Source organism: Nestor notabilis, unplaced genomic scaffold (assembly GCF_000696875.1).
Source record: "Nestor notabilis isolate BGI_N333 unplaced genomic scaffold, ASM69687v1 scaffold16933, whole genome shotgun sequence".
NCBI lineage: Eukaryota > Metazoa > Chordata > Aves > Psittaciformes > Psittacidae > Nestor > Nestor notabilis.
The window spans coordinates 920-10,254 of record NW_009923488.1 but is presented as its reverse complement, the minus strand read 5'-3'; the positions used below and the strand labels follow the sequence as shown (position 1 = coordinate 10,254).

Here is a 9,335-nt window from a genome sequence, read left to right as displayed (position 1 = left end):
TGTCCTAGAGGTCCACCTGTGACCAGTAATGTATCAAACCCACACCATTCCAGTATAGCCCCCAGGAGTTTCCACAGACCATTCATGACTTTCTGTCCCAGTCTTTCCCTTCATAGAAGGGTTCACAATTACTTCTCACCTGTCCTTGTGGTAATGCTGATGAGAAGCCCTTCAGAGGCTCTCTGTACAAGAAACTTCATCCATTTTCTGGCATATAAAGCCAGCCCTTAAAAAGATTCTCAGCAGTGGTCCCACTGCTGGTTTCCACTTAAGAGAAGCAGAACTGCTGCTGTTTCTGAATGCAGCACAACACACACCCAAGGTGACACAGGAGACTTGGATAAGGAAAGCCTGATGCTGCCTCCCAGCATCTTTCTCTCCAAGTCCACCAAGATGGATAGCAGGGTATTTTTAGTCCAAATGCCATAAAAAACTTCTGCACTTACCCTGCTCACAGCCTAAATGGGAATCTGAAGATCTGGATTTTGTTACTCTAATTATCTTTCAAGAGGACTAAGCAAAAATCTGTTGGAAACCCTCACCTGTACAAGCTCCTGGAGTTCTCTCTTTACATCTTCTAGACCACCAATATCTTCCCAGGTAACTTGTGGCACCTCCACCACAGTCTCCCGAAGAGCTGAAGGGTTGCTCTGGCTCAGAGCCCACTGTTGTCAGAAGGAACAGCATTATATGAATGCCAACACTTTACATTCACTTGCTTCAGATAAGCAATTAGACACTGCACCCCAAAGAGAGGGGCACTCCTGCATTACCCTGAAGTCATCCATGGTCACAGCCAGCGAGTTCATCACTTCAGCATCAATGGTTTCATCTTCAAGGTCTATGAGATCCATCTTCTTTCTGATAGCCTGAAGAGCAGCTTCTGAGCAAAGAGCAGCCAAGTCAGCACCAACATGGCCATGGGTCTCGTTTGCCACCTGAAAGCAGAGCACTATGACTCACAGGAATACAAGCAAGTGCACTGCAAGGGCAATGCCTACTCTGGTCACCTGCGGGGAAGTGGAACAAAGCTCTGGAGAAATGCAACATCAGTGCTTTCCTGCAGATTCAAGACTAAGTGCTACCACATACTTAACAAGCAAAGACATTCGGGTTCCACCTCCTCCTTGAGATCAAAGCTGCAACTGGGAATTCAGGTGGCATGCCCAGGGATAACCCGGAGGACTGCAGTTCTTCATTCAGGACAGAGATGACAGGAACCATCCAGTTTACACATGGTGTCCAATGCCACCACAATGCTCACCCTGCTCTATGTGAGCTGGTTTAGGCTTGTTTGACTTTTAAAAAGACTGTGTCAGCAAACAAACCCAGGAGGACAGTGGCAAGGCACTTCCACACTGAACTGATACACATTTGTTTCACTAAGCTATGCCATTCTTAAAGAGTGAGTGACGATTTTTGGTCACTGGTAAACTGGTTAAAAGGAAGCCCAGAGATCACACATTCACAGAGTGTCACGCTGTCCTAAGGGAGCAACTACAGTTGTGCTTGACCACAGTTACGTGATCAAACCTTAACTGTTCCACTACAAAACAGAGCATCGGGAACATCTGTCCGCTTTCACAATAGCACGCTACTCACCTGTTCCAGATCCACATCATCAGCCAGCTTCATATTTTTTGTGTGGATCTGCAGGATCTCCAGGCGCCCGGTGGCATCTGGGATACCAATATCTACCTCTCTGTCAAAACGACCTGGGGAGTACAAAACACGATGTTGAGCTGCTGATTCTGCAAACGAGAGGAGCTGCAGTCGCTGCCTTCCTCTGACTGAACAACATGATGACAAGCCACAAACATACAATTTCAGAAAATGCCAGAGCTTTGGGTTTCTCTGCAGCATCTGTTAGTACAGTAGACAACAGAGTCAGACCAGAGAAAGAGTAAAGACTTTGGCCATTTAGGGAAAGTGAGACTACAACTAGAGTTCAAGACTATATAACACCGAGGAGTGCTGGTTTAGTAACTTTTTATGAGCCTCATTTTTAGGAAAACATGCTTCCCCAAACCAATGTACCATGACACATTTGTGTTTATTGCTACCTTTGTGTCCTCATCCCAAGAATACACAAATACTGAGAAATTCAATTTCTGAGAGCTTTCATAGGAGTACAAGTAGTTCCAGTGTCTGGAGAGGTGGGAAACCCAGGTATTACTGCAATACTAACTCAGGTACCTCCACCTATAATTTTCCTCTAGCCATAGCTATGCATTCAAATGGCTCACTACACATTTAAGAGGCTGCTTCCCCCGCACACTTGACTGGTTTGCAATTACAGACTTTACCAACTGCTCTCACACCAGACATTAATTCACAATGCAAAGTTCTGAAAACCTGAATCTCAGAAATGAATGACTTCTCATCAGTAAGAGAATCACACAATTCAGTACCTTCTGCAGCTGAAGGCTTGAACATCCCCTTAAGCATTTACTCTTTCAGTATGTCCTCAAATAGATTCACTGAATAGAGGCTAAAATACTTTTTCCCTTCAGAGTGGTTTTTTTTCCTACAATTTCTACCCTAATACGGCATGGAAAATGATACCAAAGGCTGAAAGCCTAGAAATGGATTTCAAACAAGCAGCTGGAGGCAAGTCAATAGTTTATGTAACATACAGAAGATATTTAGCATTAATTTCTGCTTAATCCTTCCAAAGCCCTTGAAGCACAGCCTGTAGCAAAGTATATGATGCACAGGAAAGATACTGCAGCTGTGGTTACCGAATCGCCTGAGTGCTGGGTCAATGCTGTTCGGTCTGTTGGTAGCTGCCATGACAATCACATGTGCTCTCTGTTTCAGTCCATCCATAAGAGTCAATAGCTGAGACACTATGCGACGTTCCACCTCTCCATGTGTCTATGGAGAGAGAAAGCAGTGCTTAGGCCAGAAGCTCTACAATACAGCACAGGAGCTAGTATGGCACCAGAGAGGACAGAGATGACAGCCACGAGCTGTTAAGAAACATGGTGAACTATACCTGATTCTTCTCATGTCCAACTGAAATCAGGTGTTAAGTTAAATACTGCTTTACCCTGCAGTCAAATGCAGGGATTCATGACAGCTGCTACCAAAACGGATGTACTACTTTACCTCCTTCAGGTTTTCTTTACCTTCTCTCTCTTAGGAGCAATGGCATCCAGTTCATCAATGAAGATGATGGCAGGAGCATTCTTCTCTGCTTCTTCAAAGGCTTTCCTCAGGTTGCTCTCAGACTCACCAGCCAGCTTGCTCATGATCTCAGGACCTGAAAAACAGCAGCACTGTGGCACCCAGAAGAGAGGCAGCCAGCCCCAAGACACACAGCTCAGTTTTTCAGTACAACTTTCACATGGGACAATCTATATTTCAAGCCAAAGCAAATACTATCAATGCAGTTCGCTAAATTTGCACCTGAACAGGCAAAAACAGCATGCAGAATTACCTGCTATAATTATTCTGGCGTTTTCAGTTTACTCTAACAGAATGCAGCACTAGTCAATGAGCTACCTTTAATTGTCTCATTCCTTACCCTATTTTCACACTTGGTGAGCTTCTCTGTAGTGAGCCACCACACACTGTTAATGCCAGTCCTAGCTTGCAAGAGAAGCAATCAAATTATATGGTGATAAACTGTCATGGTAGGTAAGGAAAAAGCTCTAAGATACTGAAGCTGCCTTTAGCTTACATCACACAGATATATAATTACCTCTGTAAGATCCTATAAATGAGTTAAACCCAACAAAGCCAAACAAACAAACAATAAACCCCATCTCCTCTCAAAGGAGAAATAAGAAGTAAAATCGTAAGAACGTGTAAGCACATCAACCCCTAAGGAAGGACATATTCCCCTGAGATCTCCTACAACTGCTGAACACTAGTGCAGCCTTACAGATTCCTTCTATTTTTAAGTATTTTTCCACCATGCTGATAGGAGTGTAATGAAAGTATGGTTCTAAAAGACCCAAGAGAAAGAAACCTGATCCTCAGGAGTGCAAAGCTGCTAGCTGAATAAAGCTGGCACCGGCTGCAGAGCCACCAGCACTAGGAGTACTAAGGTACTAAGAGTACCATTACACGTAAGTCACCAGCTCTGTCTACAACAGCTCCAGGCTTGGGAGCAGCAGACAGAGAACCCATCACTAACTCCAACAATGCTATTTTTATTATGCAACAGGAGTACAAGTGTCTAAACAAACGGCTGCCTCATTAGCATTCAGCGACAGCTTCCACACTTCAGGAAAAGGGGGACATATGGTTAAAACCAGCCCATTTACATCTGCTGTTTCGAGACACAAAGGAAGTCACTTCCCTACTTCTATGCTGTGCTACACACTCCTTTGCTATCACCTTCATGGGTCTATGTGATTGAAATCAGAAAAGAAAAGCAGCACTCCTTAAGTAAAAATGTTCAGCTATTCCAGCACTAACTGTAAAGCAGTGAGGAATTCAGTCCTCACTGGATGCAATCAGTAACCATCCCAACTGGTATGGGTGAGAGCTGTTGACAGGAGGTTCTGTCACTTGTAGCTAAGTCCCAAGGTACTCATTATAGCTTCCAGGGAAGTTCCTCCCAATTAATGTGATGTGAAACAAAACAGGTCTTGTGCTTTACTTGAGAGAAAAGAGAAGTCCACAGCAGACCAGCTTCTTTTCTGAATGGAACATGGTGGGAGCAACAGATCCAAGTGTCTTGCACCCCATACACTCAGAATAACCTCAGCACTTCACTCTTAGCTCTGTCCTCACCAACATAAAAGAATACCCAGACAGACAGACTCCAAGTCCCTGTGTCACAAAGCTGAGTTCCAAACACCCTGACACAACACAATCGAGCTTAAGGGAAGTGTCACTACAGATGCTTCCACACGCTTGGAAGAGGTAAGGAAGGATGTCAGGGAAACAATGCAGCTCTATGAGCCCTACTGACACCATTCATTACCACAAGATGGATGAATAAGCACACAGCAGATCCGGGGCCAAATCATCCACAAAACTTACCGTTGATCAGGAAGAAGAAAGCTCCTGTTTCATTGGCCACAGCTCGGGCAATCAGTGTTTTACCAGTGCCAGGAGGACCATACAGCAGGATCCCACGTGGAGGCTGAGGACAAAGGCAAAGGGCTTCAGTGGTGAGCTAGTACCTGAATGTGTACGTAGCTTCACAGCAAATTTGTAAGCCTCTGATAAAGCCAGTCTGAAATAGTGATGCAAACTCATGCAACAGCTGCCATCCCAGCATTGCTCATCAACACCCTTTCTACTTTGCATGACACACAAACAAAAATCTTGCCAGTAACTGACAGCACTGATTCAATGCATCACTCCACTTTACAAGCTGCCAGTACTTTAATCTGTGTCCAGAACATTTAAGGAAATAACTTCCTAACACTAGCATTAAAAAAAAAAAACCCTCACAAATTACTTATTTCCCCACCAACTTCTCATAAAACTCTGACATCAAGAGGGACTTACCTTCACCCCTATGGCCTTGAAGAGCGCAGGGTGTCGGAGGGGAAGCTCCACCATCTCTTTGATTTGAGCCAGCTGCTTCCGGCAGCCACCAATGTCATCATAGCCCACTTCATTCAGTGACTCTTCTTCATCCTACCCGGAAGGAAATACATTAAATATCTGAGTGAAAACAATAGTTCAACAACCCCTCCCAGGCCACAGACGCCAGGAATCCAGGTTTTTGCTCGTAGATGTTTCTTTGCTGTCTTGAGACTTGAAAGTCTTCCTAGTGTTTTCTGCAATTGTTCTTTAGCTCTGCCTTCCCAGCCATACAAAGGGAATTGCCTGCATGTAGCTAGACCTCACTGAAGCCATGACAACCTCTACTGCCAAGTTCCTTACAGACTCCAGCACAAAACAAGCTCTGTGACCCTCTGATGTGGCCAACAAAGACAGTGAAGCTCAGTACAAAATACACTTATTTCTTAAACTGTGATACCTCTAACTACTTAACATACTCAAGCTGCCATACAATTCTCAGATGCAGTGTTACCTTTTGGGATTGACTCAAATTAACAGAGAATGCTATGATCCAGACATGCGGATAAGATCAATTGTAACCAACTCTTCCAGTATAGCTCTACAGCATCCATGCATCTGGCTGTCCAGACCTCTGCTGGCCTCGTATCTCTAACTTAGGCCACACTAAAATAATAAAAGAAGACAGCCTGGAATCTCAAGAGGGGCGCAAATGGGAACTACTAGCTCAGGCAAGTCACTCGGTGTCTGGCTCTCTCTAACATCAGAGGTCCCCAGGTTTGGAGATTCCTGCCCACTCTGGGCCCTGCTACAGGGTTGGGGAAAATCTTTTCCTGGTATCTACTGGGAATTTCTCTTGATCTAGCTTATCTTGCTAAGCTCTAGCCTCTACCTAGCCCTATCCCTGGGCACAAGTTTCACAGCCTGGTCATCTACCTTTCCCATCAGACAGTTATCCCTTTGCCTTCCCTTCTCCGGGCTGCATCATCCCACTCTCCCAGCCTCTCCTCATTCATTCTGGCCTCCAGCTCCTCATCACTTTGGTGGCCTTGGCTGAATTTGCTTCTAACTGTCTCTGCTGTGCCATGAAGAGCCCAAACTGGACTCATGGGGGTGCCCAGATACAGGCTCACGAGTGTCACGCAGAGGTTAACTTTTTCATAAAGCAGCTAACTACAAACCAGCCCTCACCCTGATGTGCAGGTGGTAAAAAGGCACTTACTTTATGAAGTATGCAACCACCTCAGCTCATTTCTCTGAGATTTTCTACTCTGTAACAGCAAGGTAATGGCTGGACTTTATGATCTTAAAGGTCTTTTCCAATCTAGTTGATTCTATGATCTATGATTCTAAGGCAAAGGCTAAGACCTGACAGACAAGCTACTCAGGCTGCCTCAAGCTTGGTACACTCAAAGGACTTCAAGGGACTGGGATTTAATATTTGTTTTTAAAGTCAACCACTTGGGGATTTCAAATTTCTCACTGAAAAAGCACTAATTGCTTTCTCTTCACGTGGCATGAAATTTAGCAGCACTGTAAACTCTCCCTGCTACGCATCAAGGGAACTTTGGAAGTGAAAGATGGATCCAACTCCAGCACGAGATATCTGGAAGCAGATGCAAAACCAACTGCTGCCGAAGTATGGCATCTCCTCAGCAAACCTACACAGTGGTGCTATCTCAGCATATGAAGGAGGACACTGGAAGTACATTTCTCTGACTACTTTCAGAGAGCAGCAGATCTCCTGAAACAAGAGTTTCTAATGTTTCCAATAAACAATATGTCAAAATGGGAACTGCAAACACTGCTGCTCTCAAGCACTGCCACAGATTTTGGACAGAGGGGATTCAGTAGGAGAACTGTGTGGCAGGATTCTGCTCACCTCTCTCTTGATGGGCTCTCCTTCACAATGGATCACTGTGTCCGGAGCCACTATGCAGTATGGACTTGGGTCTGTCTCCACCACTTTGAACTCCACTGCACGCATCCCTCCACGTACCAGGAAGATGTCACCTGTAAAACCCCATACTTCAGTAGCCTGCTGCAACAGACATGTGCAAAATGTCCACCCTTGTACTACCAGCAGCCCCAGAGGACAGGGAAGGGGCTTAGAGGCATAGGCTGCTGGCATGCTCTGCATTTTAAACTCCAGAGCTGCATGTACTGTGGTGATCAGGCACAGTTTAGATCTACAGAAGTTAAAGTTCTCAAATTTCCTCCAGTAACAAACAAAACAAGCAAACAATGGAATAGAATGATGCCTAAATACACAATACAAAGGCAAGGAATCACATTACTTTTCCAGTCAGTTTCAATATAATATTTCTAAAACAGGCAAAGAGTCTTAACTTAATAGAAAATCATTCTGAAGTTGTTTTAATTAGTTGTTACTAGTTACAGCTGGTTATCTCCAAAAGCAGAATGATATATAATACTGCACTACGACTCCTGGCTAAGCTCGGCTATAGAAGCTGGATTAACTTCAACTTGTGTAACAGTGTATTAGGACCTTTTGTTCCAGCAGAAGCGCTACTAGCAGAGCTCCAAAAGTGTATTTGGTTTTCCACATGCTCTCCCAATTAATGATTAAATTACTCTGAAGAAGTGAATTTAATCAGGGTGCCAGCTGGTACATCCAACCAAATCCCCAGTTCTATGGCAGGAACTCTCCAGTTCCATCACGTGGTAGCCACTTAGTTTAATGAGATTTTCTGCTGAGTTCTACCTGAGCCTTTTCTCATGTTCTCCAATCTCTTGTAGCAAAAAAACCCCACAGAACTATCAAGTGACTCTGCCAGGCAGCAGCAGCAGCAATCACCCTTTCTTCTGAAGACTACGAAAATTAAATCAGCCCCAGCCAAATCTCACTCTACAGATGTCAGTCTAATGCTTCACAGAGACGTGTATAAGCTTCTAGAAATTCTTCTTATTCAGTCTCAAGACTAGCTCACACTCACCGCCATCAGGACTTCAGTAACAGGCACTATTACCTTTCCTGATGGGCCTGTACGCTTCCAGGAAGTATGGCTTGAGATAGACTTCAAACAGGTTCCCCGTGATCCCTTCCACTGTGTCATCAATTGGCAGCACATGGATACGTTTGCCGTATTTCACATCTGGGCAAGGCTGGATGCTGCAACAGAAGGGAACTCCAGTTAGCCACATCATGCTGGACTTAACCCGAGTCTGGGAACAGCGGTGATGCCCCTTCCCAGGCCAGTACAAATGACAGAAAGAACTCTCCAAAGACCTGATGAGATTAGATTTCCCACCTGCGTAAGAACGTTTCAATGCTGACAAGGCAAAATTCATGCCCACCAAGTGCCAGCCTTCACAACACTTGCTTTCCTTCCTCTAAACCTTATCCAAGACCACTGAGGAGTATCGTACTTTCTTCCTACTCTTCTGCTCTTCTGTAGCCCCCATTGCCATCTCCATGGCACATTCACAAGTTACTTAATGGACCCTAAAGACCTCTGAGTCACAAGCTAACTTTTGTTTCAACAGCAAACCTACTCCTGAACCAGCTGCAAAGGAAAAGGGAGCTGGAAGAAGCTCTTTGCTCATTCCTCTCTCTAATTTCCTACAGAGAACAGAGCCCACATGGCTGACAATCCTGATTCAGAGCAAGGGCTCCTGCAGTAACAGCCAGGTATCTGTCAGTCACATTTTACAGAGGCTGACATTTAGGTTAAAGTCTGAAAGCCCATTCCCCCTTTTTAAATAAACACTACAGTTCTTACTTTGCAGTGTAGGACAACAGAGCATCAAGCTGTGGCCAAGAGCTCAAACTGGCTTTGCCAGCTAAGAAAAGTCTACGTGGAACTGCAGCTGACAATGCACCT

General features: G+C 44.7%; 1 protein-coding gene across 1 annotated transcript in view; it reads right to left on the bottom strand.

Annotated features, from left to right (window-relative positions):
* The window catches only part of VCP (valosin containing protein), a 13,725-nt gene extending 5,067 nt beyond the window's left edge, over nt 1-8,658 (bottom strand). The window contains exons 1-9 of the mRNA XM_010012163.1: nt 8,481-8,658; nt 7,373-7,503; nt 5,473-5,604; nt 4,999-5,101; nt 3,132-3,265; nt 2,742-2,877; nt 1,603-1,715; nt 774-938; nt 543-665 (exon numbers count right to left, since the gene is read on the bottom strand). Of these exons, the coding sequence (XP_010010465.1) occupies nt 543-665; nt 774-938; nt 1,603-1,715; nt 2,742-2,877; nt 3,132-3,265; nt 4,999-5,101; nt 5,473-5,604; nt 7,373-7,503; nt 8,481-8,658 (1,215 nt within the window). The remainder of the gene's footprint in view (nt 1-542; nt 666-773; nt 939-1,602; nt 1,716-2,741; nt 2,878-3,131; nt 3,266-4,998; nt 5,102-5,472; nt 5,605-7,372; nt 7,504-8,480) is intronic.
* Nucleotides 8,659-9,335: the final 677 nt, after the last annotated feature.